We start from the raw sequence: 21,033 nt of genomic DNA, 5'->3' as shown, positions 1-21,033 counted from the left end.
AGTGACCGCGCTCCTTTGTGAAGCCTGATTCTTGCTGAAGCTCCACTGCTACGGGACTTCGGAAGTCTGAAGTCTCAGACAGGAGGAAACGAGATTTTCCCAATTGGGGCGCAACCACGACAAGGAAGTTCCTTCGGGGATGCCAGATCCGTAATATACCTTTGGAGATATGCGGCTCTGCGGGAGCAGGGAGGCGATGATGTTTTGACGATGATTTCTATTTGGAGGGAGGGGGTGGCAGATGACAAGTGTTTGTGGTGGTGGGTGGTGGGAAGCCCCCCTCCGTACTTCTTTCAGCGCTGAGCTGAGCCTGAAGTTTGGACGTGTTGGTAGTTCATCTTATACCATAGCGCAAAAAATCGAAGAGGTGCACGATATGAAGCTCTTGTCTGGTCTTCATCTTGTCCCCTGTTCGTTTCCTAAGCTACGGCTCCTGCAATACGATGCTTTAGGGCTATAGTGCAGAGCAACGGGAAAGTACCTTCCATCGGATGCACTGCCGGTGCACGATAGCAGTTCGCGGTCGCTTTGACCCATGCAGCTCTCTCTCTCTCCCTTTCATCCGACAGCGGAACCGTCGACGAACTCGTCAGCGCCCGTCTCGATCCTCGTGCAAAAAGTGCAACAGCGCCGCGAGACGGACGGCTCGTCCTGACCCGACCGGTTTAACGTCGCCAAGGCGGGCTGACTCACCGACCGCTCGGAGTCCTCCCTTTCGCGTCTACCGGGGAGGATTGGCTCACCGTCCGGGGCTGCTGCGCGGCGCTTTCTAGTAAAACGAGAGGAACTCCCTTTCCTCTCGGCCAGACTTGTTTCTGCCTGCACGCGCTGATTTCACCCTTCCGCTACTCGAGCTCCGAATCTTCGATGCGTTCTCTCGTGGAGCGACGGCTGCGTCGATCGTGCCTCTTCCGACGCTCTCCGTGCAGCTCGGCTGCCGCAAGAAAGGCGTTGTCCCCTGAGGTGACCAGCGAGCAAGCCAAGAAGCGCGCACACCTCCGACGGAGCGCGACATCAAGTAAGTTTTAGAATGGAGGCTCTATAGAGGGTTCTTACGTGTTCGTACTTGTAAGCGGGCGTGCTTAACGATGTTTGGACGATAGACGGAAAAGAAAAAGTATGGTGGGACTGGCGCTGTAGACGAAATGATGTTAAAGAGGCAGGGCGCCACTATGTAGAACTCAAGGTGTCTTGCGGCACCTTGTCTCTTTAACACGAATGCCCACCAAGTCAGCTCTCTGTGCTTAAGACGAAACGAGTTCGTATACCCCTACTGAAACGTTCCGTATACGAGTCCAATAATTCCATATGTTTTCGTAAAGAATGCATATGTTTCCCATATATTTTCCACACATTTCCGTAAGATTCTTACGGAAACATACGGAATTATTGGACATCGCATACGGAACGTTTCAGTAGGGACTCCTCTGACGTCTATCGTCCAAACATCACAAAGTGCACGCATTTACTGGTACTAATCAAGTAAGAATCTCGCGTAACGTTAATTATGCGCGCTACGTGCACCTTTGTTGCATAATATATGTGTAGAGCGAACGTACCACGTGGACGTTGTGATTTCGAGCACGTGCTTCGATTCGCACGCGTTTCGGAGCGATTAGCCGCGCCACGTATAAGTACACGATTGAGTTTGGGATGTATGTACGTGGTTCTCACTTGAAAGACGAACTGTGGCGCCAAGACATCTGTGCGCCCGACTGTTGTCTTGTCTTCTCGGCGGACGCACCCTTTCGCTACAATATGTCTCTCAAAAGGCGGCCGCTTTCTTAGTAAGCGTATCAGCGTAGTGTAACTGTTTCAACGTGACAGCGCTCTAGGCTTGCTTGCTTGCTTGCTTGTTCCTTTCTTTTGTAGCTCTCACCCACTAAGGGGGATTGGCCAAGAAGCCGGTGGTTAATGCAAGTCAATACCTATAGATTTTCTAGATTAGGGGAATATGATTACTGTGTTTTGACTGTGAAATTAATTTGGCGCAATGTAAAAAAAATGTTGGTTAACGTTTAAAAAAAAAAGCTACACAAAGTGATGATAATGATGATGGTGGTGGTGGTCTTCACTGAATACCCACTCCGGAGGATTCGCCAAAAAATTGCTCACATAATTACCAAATACTAAAAAGGAAACACGTCAAAAAAGAAAAAAAAGAAAAGCGCGCACACAACCTCGCCTTCTTTTTTTGCGTAAATACGCTGTTCGTTTTGTGCACAAGAACTATTTTTTCGAACATACATCGAACGTCGGGCAGCACAAAACGCATCACGAAGCTGTCTTTTTTTTTTTTTTTGCCTCACAGGTGGGCTTTTTTGCCGCATACGTTTGGGAGTGCGAGTTATGCGATTAGAAAAGCACCGCGCGGAGAGGGTAGAAACTAGTACCCTGCCGTCACGCCGTGAACAAATACAACTCACGAGCCGAAAAGTACGGTAAATATTCACACCTTTAATATCGAATTATTCGATATAATAAACTGATTCTTGATCTTTCTATTCTGTTTTTTTACGATTCCGATATATGCTCGGTTGACTGCACATAGAACGTAGACACTGGTTTGCGTTGAATTACGACCTTATTGTCTATTATAAACGAGGTGTACATACAAGCGCGCCGTTTCGGCCAATATAAATAATGGGTGAAGCGGAGGCATTTTTTTTTTTCGGGGGATTCGGCTCTTTCTGGCTTCAAACGCCTTGTTGTGACTTTCCGAAGTTTACCGTTTTCTACCAAACGTAACTGTCCTGTACACAACGCAGCGATCCGCATAGACTATATAGATTCGTTGCCTCGTCGAACGCCGCAAGAAAGTACGCATGAATTCACAAGAATGAAACACCGTACGTGTATATACTAGGCAGGAAGAAGTGGTGGAGATGCAGGAAGATTGTGGCAGTTTGAACCCTGCCGCGCTGGGACGCCGGCACCTACAGAGTTTCCTGTAAATGGTAGTAGAGGGACGCTCGGGCGCCAGTGTCTATGGGAGCTATACAACGCGTGGCGCTTTAGCCAGCATTGGAATGGTGGATACAAGGGATTCGTCTTTCGGCTGCGTTCGGCCTGCGTGTGCTTTGTCGCAATACGAAGACCAGCAAGCGTTCAACAGTTTCACTTCACCACCTTGAACTTCTCGGAGATCACCAATTCAAATCGTCTCACAGTTACTCGTTATCTTACGCGAAAGAAACGCCGAAATCACAATAAACAAAGCCGCAAGCGCATTAGAGCTCGAAGACTGGGCAAATCCACGCACTAATACCCATCATTCCCATGGTGGATGAATGACCGCAGCGCCAGATGTGACGATCCTTGTAGGGAACCTCTTCGGCTGGCGCTGCGCCGGGGTCTGGGCCACAATTTGGAGCGGGCGTCCGCGCGTGTGACGAGCCGGGGTTGAAACACACTGTGGGTGGGACTGTGTCGCGCTTCGTGGGGCAGCACAGTCATCGCCGTATGACGTATATATAGTATATACCTAAGGAACATTGCTCATTGTGTGCAAAGTTCCAGGAATAGATTCGTCCCCTGGTATGTATGACAAAACCCCTGGGTCCAAACGCAATGATGATAAAAAAAAAGTCGCTCCTTGGCGTCCGACAAGCGACTTGCAAGTGACGCGCTGTCAAGCAACTTGCGTGACGCAGGTCGAGTCGGCGTCTTCAACGCGTTTCGTCTCTCTTCCCGTTCCAGGGACGAGCGCGACACTGTCGTTTCATTCGCGACTGAAACCAATTGGCGTCGGGGTCTGTGACGCTCATCGAAAAGTCACGAAGGATGCAGAGGCCGGGGCCATTTATAGAGCACTCCCGGAAAAGCGTGTCTCTTTCTCCCTTTTTGATTAAGGGCGCAGATGTTTAAGGTCGAGGTTAATCCTTGGGGAGCGCTACGCAGCTCGTAGCTGCGGTATGTGCCACATAGGCGAGCCACACTTCTCACACCCGGTATATAATATAAAAAAAAAATTGCGGCGGTGGGGCATGTAGGGAAGCGTGTGCGAGCTCAACTAACGTCAGCGAAGCCCGGAAAAAGACGTCGTTCACTGCTAAACTGCATCCGTATCCTCTTCGTGATGATTCTTCTCCGGTTGTGTGCGTCCCTTTCCCATGCAACAACTTTCCTCTCCTCTTCAATTCTTGGTCTCTGACTCCGTAGTTGTCAACTGCGGAAGACCTTGGGGTGGCTCCGCGCGTAGCCTTGCCTTCACGCTCTCCAAATTTCATTCCTCCTCTCTCTCTTTGGTGTTCGGGTCCTTCGCGCGAGACCCGGGCGCGATGCGTTCTTGTTGGTGTGCTGCGGGGACACCCCTCTCCCTCCCCCCGGCAACCTCCCTTTGGCCGCGCCACAAGCATCACCACTTTTCCGTGGCACACGTCGCGTGTCGCCGCTTGGCTCGGCTAATTCCGAGCCGCTGAGTCAGACGCCAACCTCGACTCGCGCGTCGGGCGTCTCCCCCTCTCACCCTTTCTCGCGCAACCACATCCTCTCTTCTTCTTTTCCGACCCTCTCTCACCAAGAATAAACAGCGCGCCGCCGCACATCCGTTTAAAAACCGGGCGCGAGCGCGGCACGGCGTTCCTTTTGCCGCCACAAAACAAAAACACCACCGCGCAGACTTCGGTCGAAGGCGTGTCTATCCGTTTGAGTGTGCGTGTGTCGCTTGTGTCGTTCGACGGGTGATACAAACTTGCAGATAAGTGTCTCGTCTGGACGGCACTGCGTGTTCAAGCGGATCTTGACCCTCTCCGTAGAAAGACTCGCCTGTCGGAGACCTCTGGCCCGTATAGTGCCGTTGTGTGTCGATCATCGGCGTCGCACATCGTGGTAAGTGTTGATATGGCATAACGAAACTTGATAATGGACGAGATGGTGCGGAACATCAAAACGCCAAAAGTAGACATTCGCGCATGTCCCAATTACGCGAACATCTGATTTTCGCGTTTTAGTATTTCCAAAAGTTGATATATGAGAATTTGTAGGCCACGATCACTCTTGCTCCGAGACGGTCACTATTGCGCCTGCGCAACGCATTGTGAAAGGACTTGTTGCACGCGAGAGCGCAGCAGGAGACTCCCTGGTGTCTTCTAGCGGCTGTTGGCGTCAGGGAAGTGGGTTCGAATCCTGGCCACGGCGGCTCCAGGTCGTGTTTCGACGCGAGGACGAAATGCTTACAATATATTTCAATGCGGTGTCTTGTTCCTTCTACACTTTATCCCCTTCTGCGTGCGCGGCAACATGTCTAAGATTCGATACAAATTAGCCCACCAAGCCATCGTCGCGAGTATGCTAAACGCCCGTGTACAAATAATTTGCGTAAGTTCTCCATTCGCGCAGAAAAGCTTATTGAAGCAGACCACGCAGGTGTTATAGGAGCTTATAAAAACTTATAAATTGCGTCTGTTTAGCTTATTCGAACGCTATAGAGGCAATCTTACGCTGACTCATCCGAGAAAAGAAAGCCTATTGAACGAGTTTGCGCAAGCGCTTATACACTAAACTGACCTAACACTTATGTGAATTGCGTCAGTCTAACTTAGACAAAAGCTGGACGCCATGTTACGCTGACTGCTAAAAATTACACCGCACACTATCGAGACGTTATTCAATCTGTTCATAAGAGCGTGCGTTTAGAAAAAGAATGTTCGACGTTTTAGAGTGCGATGTACTCTACTATGGGGGAGCAATAAGCTGTCCCAGTTTCAATGTACGAACACTCGAGCAAAGATTCACAGTGACATGTGTGTTTAGAGAAATTGTTTAACTACTTCGAGTACCTTGTACTCAGCTATGAGAGAACAGTGCCCGATTACAGGTGAACTGGACAGTGGCATCGACGAAAATTACGCTCGGACATGTAGCTGCCGACTGTGTATTTAGAAAAAGTGGTTAACGACTTAGAGTACTAGGTACTCTACTATGGAAGAGCATAAAGCCGTCCCGTGTCGATGGGGGGGGGGGGGGGTAGAAAAAGTTCGTAACGATTTAGAGTACTTGGTACTCTACTATGGGAGAACTTAAAGCCGTCCCCGATGAAAAAAACGAAAATACTGCAACCAGAGTCAAGCGATGTCCACAATTTTCCTTCAGTGCTTAAGATATCAGTGGTACAGTGCTTCAGTGCTTTAGATCAACTTCACCATACATACGCTCGTTTGTGTCGCTGGTTTTAGGACGAAAACTTGACCGCCCCGGTAAAATCTATGGGAAATTTAGTTATCGCTGTTGAGCCAGGCGTAATGTCTTAGATAGTAACGACGAACCTTTAACCAATGATACGCGTACTATTTACGATAGCCGAGCAAAAGGGTTTTCGGTTCGACCGGAACCCAGCGAACGCGACTGTTTCTTTTTTCTCAGAAGCGAAGGTCAGGCGCGGCTCTGTGGGCGGAGCTTACATACTTTCTTCGGTTGGGACCACGGTGATGGTAATTGACTGTGGTACCGGTCAGCTTCATGGTTCTCTTACGACCGGCAGACGCGGGAAGTGATTCTTGCAAATCTACCGAGTCGATGCGACTCGTTTAATTTGCGCCGCGTAAGGAAAGCGCTCAACGAAACGGGGTGAAATATGTGTCGGCGTCGTGCTTAACCGGAAGTCGCCGTTACGCTCTCGTGGCGCTCTGCAACGCCTCTGTCTCGTCTCGGTTCCGTAAAGATTCGCGCAACAAGGACCTTGGATGCGTAGAGCCAACGCCTCCTAGATTTCCCGTGCCTGCCGGATTATCGGCGGTCACTTGGGAAGCGGCGGTCGTCGGAACTACGGTGGTGGCGCCACTCAAGTAGGGGTGTTTTCAAATAGGTTTTTACGTTTTCGAAGCTTATATGCAACAAAAATAGCGTTAAAAAGTTTTCAAAAGCGTAAATGTAATTATATTTAACCCTACGTAAGTGACGCCGTCATTCAGCAAGCAATTTTTTTTTAATACAAGGCATCCTCTGAAACTAGTAGCAAACGCCAAAATTGCCGATCTCAAAGGCCGAATACAAAAACCCTTACTCCTACGTAGGCAGCGCCGCCATAGATGACCGGCGTGTCGCGCTCACCCGGCAGGCACGGGAAATGTAGGAGGCGTTGGTAGAGCGCGCGCGCAAGGGGAACGTTCACGTCTGTCTCGTAGTTGATACAATACAGTTAAGGTAATGAAATCAACGTCTCTTATATACCTTCATATAGTTTCGTTTGCCGATTTTCATTAAGGTTGCATCAACAACGAAACGAGCCCTTCAAGTTCGCTTCTTCGCGCGTGTGCATAGTCTACGCAGTGCATCGCCTCTGCATGCCCTCGCAAGCCATCGTGCGCGCGTTTAGGCCTCTTTTCAGTGGTTCAGTTTGAACCACAATGACGAATTAGGGAGACCTAAAGGGCCCCCTAAAATACTCCGAGTTGAAAGACGAGAGAGTGGTTGCTTTACCGCCTCCACTACCCTTCCTACACTGGCGCTATCTCCTCCTCGCCGCTTCCGTATCTTCATCAAACAGGTGCGCATTGTCAGTTCCATTTCATACATCAAATGCAACGCTGTGGAGGCTAGCCAGACTTCTTGAAATGAATGCGTTCGCACTAAGAAATTCCATCTGAGGCATGCTTTTATTTCCAGATTCCATCTGAGGCATGCTTTTATCATTCCATCTGAGGCATGCTTTTATTTGATCTTTGGTCTTAATGATAGATAAACATGCTTTGGTAGTCGGCGGTAAGGACGCCCCCTTTAAACGACCGTCTTTAAGTTGTACTGGATCACTTAGAGTCTCTTTGTTCTCACCTCTTGATGTTTTGTTTGTCGCCTTTCGCGACGACGTTGTGCGAGCGCATTCGCGCTTGTCTCGCCCGAGCGTTTACAAAGACGAAAGCCAAACACGAGCCGTGCGCAGTCACACACCTTGCTAAGCGAACTTCTTGCGTGGCCTCCACAGCGTTGCACCTGATGTGTAAAACTAAGTAGAAGCGTTGAGACTGAAATAATGGACAGTTTGCAATAATCTGCAAGTCGGCTTTCCTGTAAGGCTTGTTTTCCAACCAAAAACTCTCGTTCACAGACTGCTTTGCTCGCTCATTGTGCAGCGAAGGCACGTGAGTACGACAAAACGTCACCTCTCCGAATTCCAGCGATGGCAAACGAGCACAACACAATGAACGAGAAAAGCAGTCTGTGAACGAGAGCTTTTTGGTTAGAAAACAAACCTTACAGGAAAGCCGCCTTGCAGATTATTGCTAACTGTTCATTATTTCGCTCGATTGCTGGCCCGAGTCTTTGCGGCATCGAGTCCCGCCCACGGTGGTCGCGTTTTGGCGGAAGTGTTCTAGCGGCCCTTATTTAATGTGCGGTGTCAGAACACCAGATGGTCCGAGTGTTCCGGAGCCCCTCACTGCGGCACGACTCGTAATCATTTCGTGGTTTTGGCGTGTTCGTAAAGCCACAGATATTAATGCGCGTGAAGGTATATCGTGTCATGATGTTGCGTTTGTTGTCATTCGTTAGCGACGTCCGTATAATAAGGGATACGATGGTGCTTGGTGTCCGCCTTCCTAGCTCTCTCTTTTACGTCATATGTACAATAAACTAAAAAATATATATACGCATGACAGTCACCCGCTTGGCAAGGACGGAGATGTAGATATAAGCTCGCTTCCTTTTTGTTTGTTTGTTTTATCATTTTTGAAGAGAGCGAGTATCCGGTCCCGTGCATATCCTCGAGGTCTCGAATGTTCATCTACGCCGAGTAGCTGCTAATGCGTCTACTAGAAGCATACGCACAACCCAAGGTGACGCCATCATTTCCATTCGGTTTACCTCTCCCTTATTTTCCTTTTTTTTTCTTTTTGCGTGTGTGTGGCCGAATGTGTCCCGCCGTTATGAATCGACATTCGAGGGATGGTAGATGTGCCTCTCTCCGTGGCTTGCTCGCCTGGCTCTGGTATATGGTATTCTACGCAGATGCGGAATTGTTCGTATAATCTTGGAGTTATCACTACTCTTTTAACGGCCGAGAGGAGACTTGCAACAACTATCACCGTATAGGGCAACAGGATTACGGAGACGCCCAACATTTCACGCTGCACGAAACACGCTTGAGTTAAAGCTATATCGGTATGACCTACGGAGGCAAAGATGCATCGTCGGATTTACGAGTTTATGCTCGCGGGGATACGTGCTCAATAATAATAATAATAATAATAATAATAATAATAATAATAATAATAATAATAATAACTAGCGGGGCTTCGCGAACTGAGACCACGATGTGATCACGTGGCACGCTTTAGTGCAAGGCTCCGAAAACGTCGACCATGTGGCGGTCTTTGGCGTCCACTGACATTGCACAGCACTTTGTCTCAATCGAAATGAGACCGCCACGATCGGATCTAAGCCGCGACTTTTCAGTTCAGCAACTGAGCATCTTAGCCACTGTGCCACCGCGGCGCACTCTTAAAATGTTAGCAGCGTAGAGAGAGAGAGAAAGAGAGAGATAGAGTTCGCTCTAGCAGACTCGTGTGTGTGCCCACTGGGTGCGCACTCAAAACGAGCTCAGGTGGTTTCGGTCACCAGAAAAAAAATAACAAAAAAACCTACACGTACAATTCGCTACTTTTTTGTATGCGCTTTATTGGAAAGCCGCCTCGCTTGTTTCGTCGAGGTTTGATCGGGCACTCTATACGTATAAGCTGCACCTACGCGTGGGCGTTTCGCTGAGATATGCAGGGATTCGTCCTTTGAAGCACCGTTGACATTTTGAAACCAGCTCGTGCGTTCCGAAATACGATATACGCGTGCTCGAGTATGAAGAAAAAAAGCTTGAGTAATAGAAGGAGAGAGAGAGAGAACATCGTACAAGACCTCCGTATCTCGACATGTCGCCTACGCAGTACCTACGCCTTCGCCGCTGTTTTTGTGTTGCCCCAACTCGCATTATAAATATACGCTTACACGGCTCCACGTTCGATCGGCCAAGTGTGTCCTTTCCCCCTTTTTTTTCTTTTCCTTTGGTGGTCTTCCTCGAAGTCGAAGCGCGGCCCCCCTGTTGACACGAGGACGCGTGCCGACAGCCATGTTGTACGCACATGCGCATTCGTAGGTTTTTTTCGTACTGGCAGAGCGTCTCGCATATTCATGCGTTTGAAGAAAGAGCCGAGCAGCTTACGGTGGCCCCGCTCGATCTTTTTTTTTTTTTTAAGGACTCCGGAGGTAGCAGGAGGGGCGGAGCATCACGTCTCGACTCCCCCCACCCACCCCCGTCTGTCACCGCGGTGTATAGAAGACCTGAAACAAGGAACTCGCCGATGCGGTCGGTTCGATAAGATGTCCTATACATACACGGATCATCCAGCGATAAGGAGACCCCAAAGCGTTTCAGAGAACCCATTGAACGAGCGCCCAACGACCCACCACGCTCTATACGTCACAGGCCACCCTCTTCCTTCTGATGACCAGTGCGACCCCCTTTTATACTTCTCAATAGCGTGAAACCACGCACAATGCACTGTCGGCGGGGGGGCGGGGGGACCCCTTTTCGTGACAGTGGGCACTTTTCTCCCGCCGTCGCTTGTGGTGCGGTGCGGTGTAACGATCTTGCAGGGGATCCGCGCTTGGAGTATAGTATATGGAGGGGGCGGGGGGGCGGGAATTGTAGACACCGGACGCCCCCCAGAGTTTCTCTCGGTTGTAATTGCTGCGAACCACGGTTGCTTTTTCGGGGCGCAAATATAGACCGCGGAACCTTCGCTCTCTTCCCCCCTCCCACACCCCTCAAACTTCTCTTCCGCCCGCTATACTCCTTCTACGCGAGGCACACGACCGCAGCTACTTCCTAGCATTACGTATGTAGCGCGCACACGCGCGTCTCTTGCAACACTACACAATGCTCGCGCGCAACGGCTGTTTCTCCGGATTGGAGGACGTTTGCGTGGCGTTTAGCTTTTATTTATTTTTTTTCTCTCTCTCTCTTCCTTCCTGTACACGTACTTAGAGGATCACCGCGCGATACGCGATCAACATGCGGCGTCGGATCGAATACCACGCGTATGTAAACGTATACGCACGACGCGTGCGCCGTGCGTCATACCTGAAACGCGTGCGCGCACTTTCCCATTTTTGTGCACTTTATTTTTGAAGGGTGACGCGGGAGCATTCGCTATGATGCTACACGACTCCAAGAGAGAAAGCGCACGTTATCTCTCTACGGGTTCTGCGCATTTCTTTTTTCCTCTTATCTGCGCAGCTGCTGTGTTGTTCGTGCACGCTCCACGAGCGTTGCCGTTGTTGAGAGAAGAGTGTGTGTGTGTGTAGGGGAGGGGGTGAGAGAGAGAGAGAGAGAATGGGTTTGGTGACGACGAATCGAAGCGGCCCGTCGACCACCAAGGCGACGACGTGGCTCGCGCGTGTGGTGACGTCGATCTTACTTTCACTCGAACAGTTCGCTATACGAAGAACTTTTTGAAAGGCTTTGCGTGTATCTGTGAGGGCCACCACAAGCGAGTCGCCATTTTTGAAATCATCGGTCCTGACGCGTAACATCTTTTTTTTTTTTTCTTTCACCTAGGTCGTTTCATAAGGTCGATCGGCTCTATAACTACTTAGTCAGGTAGCGTAAAGAGCACAAGCCCGTAAAAGATAAGAAATAAAAATCGACAGCCCTTGCTCTATGGAGAATATGGGAACGAACGAAGCTATAACGACAAAAGTGCGCGAAAAAGTGACAAGAAACAAGAGAAGGCACACACACACACAAGCGCAAATTTGCGAAAGGCTTTCCCAATTTCGCGTGTAGTCTTATTTTTTTATTTGGCCAGAATTGTAGTTTTTTTTTTTTCAAACAGTGGGCTGCGCCCACATTCCCTGCAGTGCATTGAGAGGTCGCCTGTGATCGCTGTCTGCTGGCATGCACAGCGATACTCTTTGAGCCGCTCATCGATGGATCTTCCCGATTGCCCAATTTGTTCGTGGCCACATGCGATCGGAAGCCTTTCGCAAATCAGACCAAGAAAGCGAATGCGTCAGTTCCAGCTCCATTGCGCTAACCCCCACAGAAATCGAGTTCGTCGGAAGCCAGAAATAGCAATATAACCAGCATACTCGGATAAGAAATTTGAAGCAACACCACATCTGGTAATCGCAATCACCTCACGCGTAGCATCTGAAGACTGTGGAGCGAGATCGCCGGGCCCCACCCTCTTCGTAAATCGATTTTTTCTATTCCCTGAAAGCCTTCTTTCTTCCCAAGTTCGTTCAATAACACTCGGTTGATAGTTCGCGCTTGTACTGTCTACTTCATTTCTTGTCTCCTCACTAACTTTGTTATCCGCTGCAACTGAGGCGCAATTTTTTTCTGTCTCGCATTTGGGCAGCTGTATGTCTTCACTGTACGTACTTTACCAATTACCGACTCAGAAACGTCAATTTTTGTTTATTATTATTATTATTATTATTATTATTATTATTATTATTAGTAGTAGTAGTAGTAGTAGTAGTAGTAGTAGTAGTAGTAGTAGTAGTAGTAGTAGTAGCTTCAATGTACCGTAAAGAATACTCAAAACATAGCCTAGAGCAGCGAACGTCGCTAGCGCGCAAGGCACTTCCCAGCGGTTCCTGCTTGTTCCTTATAAGCTTCGTGCAACTGACCCCAACATTTCTTGCTCGATTGATCATTTGTGCGATCTGTGGACGCGCCGCGATACTCCAGATTGCGTCTGTTGCGCCAAAGCTTGCTTCTCCGCAGTAATGATATCTATGCGGGGAAGCACACTAGCAAACTACCTTGTTTCACTGGGAATATATGTTGTCGATGTTCTGTCAGTCGATAATTTTAATTCACTCTCCCCCCCCCCCCCCCGTCTTGCGTCTTAAGCGTTGTAAGAACTGCTAGCGCTGTTCTCTATTATTGTTAAAAAACGTCTCTGTCGGCCTTTCATCGAATAGGCTTGCTAGACAGAGACCTAGCCATGTTTTTAACTGACAATATGCGTGCGCGAAAATGCTCTCAGAACAGATCGATGCTCCGTGAAAAAAGAAGCCATTTAACTTATCGTGACTTCGTCTCATCGCTCGAAACTTGAACTGTGTCATTAGCCTTGATCGTGTATAGTAATCCCAATGATTTTATTATCTTCAGCGTTGATGTAGAATAACTTTATTACAAGGTTGTTGCACGTTTATTGAGCGAAAAGTGTCAAAACTACCGAGGGAAATGCCGAACGAACTAAAATTTCAGCATAGTAGCGGTGTACTCTTAAATGCTTTTCTTGAAGTCATCTCATTTTACTTTGATTGTACGTGTGTTAAGGAGCCCTGTCGTCTTGTGTTGCCGCCTTCTCTCTCTCTCTCCCTCTTATTTTTCACAAGCCCGTGCTTTCTATTTCTGCTGTAGTTCGTGCTACTTACAACTTATACTGTTTCTTTATCTCTCTGCCCTGCCCCCCCCCCTTTTTTTTTAAAGACGATAGTCTTCCTTGGGGACCTTCGACGCCAAAATTTCGGTCTATCTGTCTGTCTGTCTGTCTGTCTGTATATTTGTCTGTTCGCAGTAACGATACCCCACACGGCACCAAACGATACCACGAACGGCCAACCCCATCCGCAGCGCGCACCAATATTAATCAAGATTCAGCGTTCATACTTGTGCGATTGTCAATTAAAAAGCAATTAATGCGCATATCTGAGACACCATAACACGTCGATGATTTGTATGTGTGCCTTTATACTAAAGAAGGCACCCACAAGTTACTCTAAGGACCGTTGCGTTTATCACGCTACGCTGACAGTGCAACGCGATGCTCAAAAAAGGCAAGTGTTTCCAACGCTTCGCTAAGACGACACGGTGGGGGCCCCTGCCCGTCGCTTTGCGTTCTACTCCTTATCGCCTCCGAGACAGGCGAGGCGCGCATGTTTCTCCGCGAGCGCGCACGCCTTCCTTCGTTTTCGAAGATAACTGCCAGACGGCGCTCGTGTCTAACGTGCCTCGGTCCGCTCGTTCGCCTTCGCTGCACGGATCGAGACTCTCTAACGCAGCGCTTCCAGAATACAATTCACCGATTTTCTCGCGCAAAACATCGAATAAACGTTTTGTTCACTCTCTCCACACGCAAAACTATCGTCTTTCGACGACATTTGCAGTGAAACATGCAGATACGGGGCCAATTTTTCTCTTTTTTTTTTCAGGTTGAGCGTGAAACTTTTTCCTTGTGGTTCAACACCTGCTCGAGAACGGCGCCACGGAACTCTCTCGGCTGTGACTCCCAATCTTCTAAGGCTCCGTCAACATCTTACCAGACAGCATTAGAGTTGCAATCTGACTTCTAATACTGTCAGGTAAAGATGTCCGCGGCATGCCAGTAAAAGCGGCGTGGGATATTCGACTTCTCTTCGTGAAAGCAGCTGCGGATGAAAGCATCAGTGAGCATGACGAGCGACAGACACAAGAGCACGCTTCGACCATATGACGAAAAAAAAAAATCCAAGTCAGTTCCACCCCGAGCGAAAACTGTACGTAGAACTGCGGAGCGGTTTCTGCGTTTACTTTGTTTACCTGCTTTCTTTTTCTGTTATTTTTGAGTGAATATGTAATACTTCCTTCTTTTCTGTTTTTTTTTCTTGTGAATTATTTCTCTTCTATGATCTTCTTTCTACAGCTTTTCTACTGTTTTCCACAGCTTTTCTACTAACGTGCAGCCCGCATGCTCGGCTTATGCGCATCAAACGTGAGACATGCATGATGAGGCCAACGCGAGAAACGAGCTGAGGACAGTGTGGTCCTAAACTGCTCCACGGTTTATTGATTGATTTGTGGTGTTTAACGTCCCAAAACCACCATATGATTATGAGAGACGCTGTAATGGAGGGCTCCGGAAATTTCGACCACCTGGGGTTCTTTAACGCGCACCCGAATCTGAGCACACGGGCCTACAACATTTTCGCCTCCATCAGAAATGCAGCCGCCGCAGCCGGGATTCGATCCCGCGACATGCGGGTCAGCAGCAGCCGAGTACCTTAGCCACTAGACCACCGCGGCGGGGCATGTGTGTGTGTGTGTGTGTGTGTGTGTGTGTGTGTGTGTGTGTGTGTGTGTGTGTGTGTGTGTGTGTGTGTGTGTGTGTGTGTGTGTGTGTGTGTGTGTGTGTGTGTGTGTGTGTGTGTGTGTGTCAAGTCTTTTCACTCGCATAAAGTGCGCGCGCGGCAAGTGTAAATTAACGTAATCGTCTCCTACCTGCGCAGCGTGCAAAACTTGCGCAGTGACGCCCGTTGAAGTTGTCTTCACTGCAGTAAATGGTGTTGTGCGAAAAAGCCCGCTTCGTGATCGCTTCTGCACATTTCCAACACCAGCAAGAAGAAATAAAAGAGCGCTCAGAAACTCTGGGCCGTCAGCTTTTAAACACTTCAACTTCTCCTCGTTTCCTTTAATGGTGCCTTTTTTCAATAGGAAATACCTTCTTGCCTGCGCGTTTGCTCGTGCGTGGTTGCCCAGCTGCGGTAAGTTTTTTATTATTATTATTTTTTCTTTATATACTGCTGTCTCTAAGTGGCGACACTGCAGAAGGGGGGAAAAAAACTTCTTTTCCGCAAAGTACATTTATAGTAGCCAGACACCATAATAATTTAGTACAAGAAAGGGCTGAGATTTGAATGATTGACCCAACTCCGTCGCACAGCATGTTCTATTGCGCCTCTTGTTATTATGCAGAGAACAAGCACCGCCTTTCGCGTAGCACGGCTCATGTTCATGCCCCACAGAATGCTCTCTTGGGATCGTTCGTCGACAATACTTAGAGTTCCAAGAAGTTTGCACGTGTACAGTTTTTTTTTTCTTTGTACAAACTTCAAACTCACATTATAGGCGAATAGTTTAGAGCGAAACGTTAAGGTTATGGAGAAAAGCTTAATTGGTCGCGTCAGTAGCAAGCTCCCATATCATGTCGGCGTAACCATCTATGTAGGCTACTTTAAACTGATACTGTGAAGGATTAGGAGACTATTTAGGCAATTCATCGTTGACCTAACCAAAATAATATTGAAAGATATTGTAGTGACGTGACTGCGAGAGACTTTTCGAAAGTCTAGTCTTTACCGCATGAAATGGGCCGCCGTTTCGGCGGTGCTTTACACCATCTTGGCAACAGGCTAATTAAATGGACCACTTATTAGCGTGGCAACTTGCTTTATCTGCGAAGCAGAATGAAGTAATGTGACAGTAAGGTTTCTTATTGAGATTACGGTGACATAACGGTAATAAGCTGACACAACCGATGGCGTATAATGTATGACTCGACGACAGCAGATAAGTACATATGGAGCGTGTATAAGTTCGTCTTCGAAATGGCAGTCGATCGGGCCTCATGTTTAGACGCGTTTCGAATCTAGCGTGTGCGCGAGGGCAGCACGACTGACGTCACCGAGTAAAAATAGTGGGGGCGAACTCGTCTTTCGACAATGGGGGCTGGGTGGAGAAGGGAGAGAAAGAGAGAGCCCGTTCTGATGCAGACAGATGCCGAAATACGGGTTGCACCGAGCAAAGGCAGACGGGCAGGGACGCGATATCGATAACATCTTAAGCATCGGAAGGTCGTGCAAGGACTCTGGGAAGAAGAACAGGCGTACACACAAAGCAAACAAAAGAGTCGGCGTACTTCAGCGTTTTCTCGGGCTCAGAGTGCGTTTTAGAGCGACTCCGCTCTCGTATTGATTGATTGACTGATTGATTGGTTGATTTTGCAAGAAGCGTCTTTTGAAGGAGGGAAGTAATCAGCTGCGCTGGACAGTTTTCTCAAAAACACAGGCGGAAGAAAGAAAAAGAAAACGCCAGAACATACAAGATGATGCGCAACCTAACAACCATTCATCAACAGGAAAAAAGTTCAACATATTGACAAAGAAGAATATAAAATCAACGCCAGAAAATTTAACGCAGCTTGTACAAAGCCGTGCAAGGCTAAGTCACAGCAGAGCTGGTGGGAACTTAGCTCATTTCGACTTAGCTATGGGCTTTGTAACCTGTCACCTATCTTTGTCCCACCGCCTTGCACCAATATATACTACACGGGAATATATGCTTATTCTGTTTTTTTTTTAATTTGTCTATGTCTGTCTGTCTCACTCTCTTCGCCTATGTGTTTCTCAGTCTTGCTATCTTCTGTATTTCTGACTTTTTATTTTCCTGTTTGTCCTTTATTCTATGCCTCTCCCCCTCTAGTCGATCTCTCGCCTTTTTTATCTTTTCTACTTCCCGACCATAGCAGGTTTGCTGTAAAAGTCCTGTAGCGCGTGCTTACAGACGCGTCAACTGTTAAAGGAAACACTCGAATGCGTACCTTTCTCATTGCTGACTCCCTAACTGCAAGTGGATGGGGAAACATTGAACGTGCGCTTTTCTAGTTTGTCGAAATGAGTCAGAGCTGTCAACCACCAGTAGCCATAAGCAAATCTAAGCTCTTATTCTCATTCTAGAAAGTGAAATACAGACACACACTGCGCGCAAGTGTTCTCTTTAACAGTGGCCGCGCCTGTACAACAGAAATTGGGAAAGTACCGCTTTACTCCCCCAGAGTTGGTATGAGCCACTCGTGTAGGCAATCATACTCATCACGATACTGCCTAATGTACATTCTGAGCGCAGCTGTGTTTTGCCATTGCGATAAGCTGAGCCGCGACTGCCTCGCTAATCCGGGAGACCGCGGAAGGCAGCGCATGGGCGCGTTCCACAACAGCCGCCGCAGACAGTCCTCCGTCCATGCAGCGCTTTGTTTCCATATATGGTATTGGGAGACGCATTCGCCGCACACCTTAGTAATGACATCATCGGCGACAACACGGCACTTTTCTCTTTTTTTTTTACATTTGAAAGGAATCGAGCCGCAGCTAGAATTCTGGCATTCTAACTCTGATCCGAGCAATGGAAGTGAAAACGAGGGACATAGAGAAGGCAGACAAGGACAAAGCTGTACTAACTACATAAATTTTATTTCTACGCGCACGGCTAAATAACTCCAGTTGTTACTGTGCAGCAACGCCCTCGTCTGTCTGCTTATAAGTTCCTTGTTTTCAGTTCCGCTGCTAAGAACCAGTGTTAGCCATGAACCAGCTAGCTCCAGTGAATACCGTTTTGACAGGAGGCGATAGTGGCGGAGTCACTTGGCCTGCTGGGAGGAGCCAAGGTTGAATGACTGCACACACACCGAGCAAGAGAGTGTGTGCGTGTTCACGTCGACTGAGTCATCCAGACGCCAGCGCGCCTTGCGTCGTTTGCTCCTGGAGTAGGGCCGACACTAAATAAAGATCGTAACGCCGCACAGAAGGAGCATGCGGGGGAGGCCGGACCTGCTAAAAACAGACGGCTGGAGGAGGGGGCTGTCCTCGCAGTGCCATTTCACAGGGCCTCCCTCTACCTACCTGCGGACCGGACGGGATGGGCCGCATGACTCGGTCCCGGAGACGTCACACACTGAGTGCGCTTGGGACCGGTGGTCGTCATAGCCGCGGGCTCCTTACAAAGCCGCCGGGCCTCTTCGTCAGCTGAGCGGATGCGAGCAGCAGCTGACTGAGGCGAGGAAGTGTGCTGAGTCACGGGGACGGAGGAGTGCTTCAGTGTTCCAAGGAGCAGGGCGAGACCAAGGCCGTGCCTGGCGCTTCAGACGCGCGGTCGACCTCGATGCCACAGATGGCGTACTGCATTCCAGATAAATTCGTCTATAGTGGTACATTCGGGCAAGTGCCGCCTCACCCCGATTGCAACAATGCGAAGAGCCCGCTCTTGATCCGAGCCAGAGGACGGCTGTGCCGGACCCGAGCGTGCAGCTGCTTGCCAAAGCAGTCGGAGGCCGGAAGAAGGCACGCATCACCGCGTGTTTGTATTGGCCCAGTGCGTGTATATCGATTCAAGCATACATGAAAAATTGAAAAAAATTCGAAAAAGAATTGAACTCCCCCCCCTCCCAGTCTACGCCGGTGGTCAGCACGTCTTCTTCTGCAACTTGCAAACAGAAAGAAGTGTGGTAGTGGACAGTTAGGCAGAAAGCGGGGGGAGTTGGTATAAAGAATAGTAGGTCAAGACTACTATAGCGATAAAAGAGACGGGTACGAGAAGATAGGACCAAGCTAGACTTCGACTAAACTTTATTACATTAAACTTGTCAGCACACAAAGACAATAACCATAGGCAGCATGCGCATAAGACTTCTAATAAATTTACAAAGCTGCATTGATAACCTTACATGGTATCGATTTCTTTGCCGATAATATAATCTAGCTTCTTGTCAGAGAGCTAGCGAAGAACTTCCGATGCTCGCGGCAGCCATCTTTTTTAACGATGAGAGCTTCGCATATTTCTCTCCTCCTCCTTCGCACAGCGACCCAGCACTGTGGTGTTTTCATGATGCGGGCGACACGAGGTTCTCCTGCAGCGGTCCGCAAGGCGCCCACCCCCAGCAAGCGCCTGCACTCGGTGCTTCCGCATTTGACTTTTGTACAACGACAAGTTTGGATGACGTAACAGTGATCGGAGGACCGCATAATCACGTACACCGCTGTGGTTTCGCAGCCAACAAAACGAGCTGGCACTTGCCGAGTTGTGAAAGCGCCTGGTGAAAGACAGCAGCGCCAAGTCGAACGCCTGAAGTCTGCTGGTTTTCCTGAACTGAGAATTACGTCCGTATTAAAGAGTCTGGTGTACAGCAGGTGAAGGCTGCCGGTCAAGTTGTCAGGCTAGAACTATATAGGCAGTGGTGTAGCCCGGGGTAGCACACCGAGCCCGTCCCCCCTCAATTTTTTTCCCCAAAGCAAAATAACGGTCGACCATATCTGCCTTCCCGGCCCACACTTCAAATCAATGCCCCCCCCCCCCCCCCCCCAAACAAAAAACTTGCCGACGCTCTTGGACGTAGGTGTGCCAAAGGCACGTCTTCTACCTATAGGTGCACCAGCGCTTACGCCTCCTGAAAAAAAAAATGCGGAAAAGTTCGGCGTATTTGTTGCTTCTACGGGTGCGCCGAATAAACCTGCACGAATCAACTGCGCCGAGTAAATCTGCACGCAAGTGTGCCGCGGTGAGCGGCCTAAGCCGGGACAAAGCGCGTAAATTGAGCCGGGCCACTTGTTTGGTTCAGGACCAAATGCCCGTGCGCTTCGATTTAGGTGCACGTTAAAAGGGACACCGGAAAGTGAAACGATTTTTTCGCGCATTATAGTAAAGCACAATTTGAAAATCCGGAGAACGCCATTCTTACCACAAGGCGACGATTGCACACCTTCCCATTCCCCCACCAATCGCCACGACGTCATACATTATGAGGCACCTACTGGATCCTACATAGCTTATAGTCGATAAAAAGGAAGTACTACATTGTCATTCGTGGGTGTCATAGACCTTGAATATGATGTTTTATAAAATTTCATCGAGCCAGTGTAGTGCAAATACAAAAAAATAAACTGAAAGTTTTGACGCCACGCGAGCAGCTTTAAACGCGAAAACTTCCGCCTTAACTTCGTCCGCTACAATAAGCATATGATAGCGAAAACATAGCATTAAAGTTATCAGAGTATGGAAGCTAACATGACGTCCGCTATTAACCGTTATGACTTCCTCCATAGGCATGTATGTACACAATACGAACTCGCAGCTGTTTAAAAAATCCAGAAAAAGGGAACGGTTGGGGGCTAGATTCGACCAACAACAACTGAACGTTAGCAAAATCGAATCTATTCCATTTAAGAACAAAAACAACAAAAACTTCAGAGATGAAATTGTGACAGGACTGTGCACGAGGACAATTAATAGTTCGAAAACTCACGTTGCCCAGTCATGGTAAATCACTGCAGCGAGACAGCAGGCTTGAGAATATCACGTCGGCAACCTCAGAGCACAGCGTTTCGTACCTCGGCTTCGTTGCTTAGCGTTTTACATTCACCGTCACGAAAGGCAAGGCCACGCTGGCCGTGCGCCTGCGAAGACAGTCGGTGGTCACCGGAGCGGCTATCTTCACTTTATGTGAGCTTTATTTCAGCTCTGCAACGTCACGCCAGTAAACAGCACATAAGCAAATAAAG

The 21,033-nt window shown here is 48.7% G+C and overlaps 2 protein-coding genes across 3 annotated transcripts in view; one reads left to right on the top strand and one right to left on the bottom strand.

Annotated features, from left to right (window-relative positions):
- Nucleotides 1-15,009, top strand: part of LOC142803707 (uncharacterized) — a 40,669-nt gene extending 25,660 nt beyond the window's left edge. The window contains exon 3 of the mRNA XM_075889366.1: nucleotides 14,161-15,009. Within this exon, the coding sequence (XP_075745481.1) occupies nucleotides 14,161-14,281 (121 nt within the window). The 3' untranslated portion in view covers nucleotides 14,282-15,009. The remainder of the gene's footprint in view (nucleotides 1-14,160) is intronic.
- Nucleotides 1-21,033, bottom strand: part of Pex2 (peroxisomal biogenesis factor 2) — a 126,200-nt gene that overhangs the window by 81,230 nt on the left and 23,937 nt on the right. The window contains exon 1 of one of the 2 annotated variants that reach the window (XM_075889383.1): nucleotides 20,778-20,887. The exons of the other annotated variant lie outside the window; for it this stretch is intronic. The gene's annotated coding sequence lies outside the window, so the exon portion shown is untranslated. Of the gene's footprint in view, nucleotides 1-20,777; nucleotides 20,888-21,033 lie in introns of those variants that run through there. 2 annotated transcript variants of the gene reach the window in all.

Source organism: Rhipicephalus microplus, chromosome 3 (genome assembly GCF_043290135.1).
Source record: "Rhipicephalus microplus isolate Deutch F79 chromosome 3, USDA_Rmic, whole genome shotgun sequence".
Lineage (NCBI taxonomy): Eukaryota > Metazoa > Arthropoda > Arachnida > Ixodida > Ixodidae > Rhipicephalus > Rhipicephalus microplus.
The sequence above is the reverse complement of the archived record's forward strand: the minus strand, read 5'-3'. Positions and strand labels throughout refer to the sequence as shown.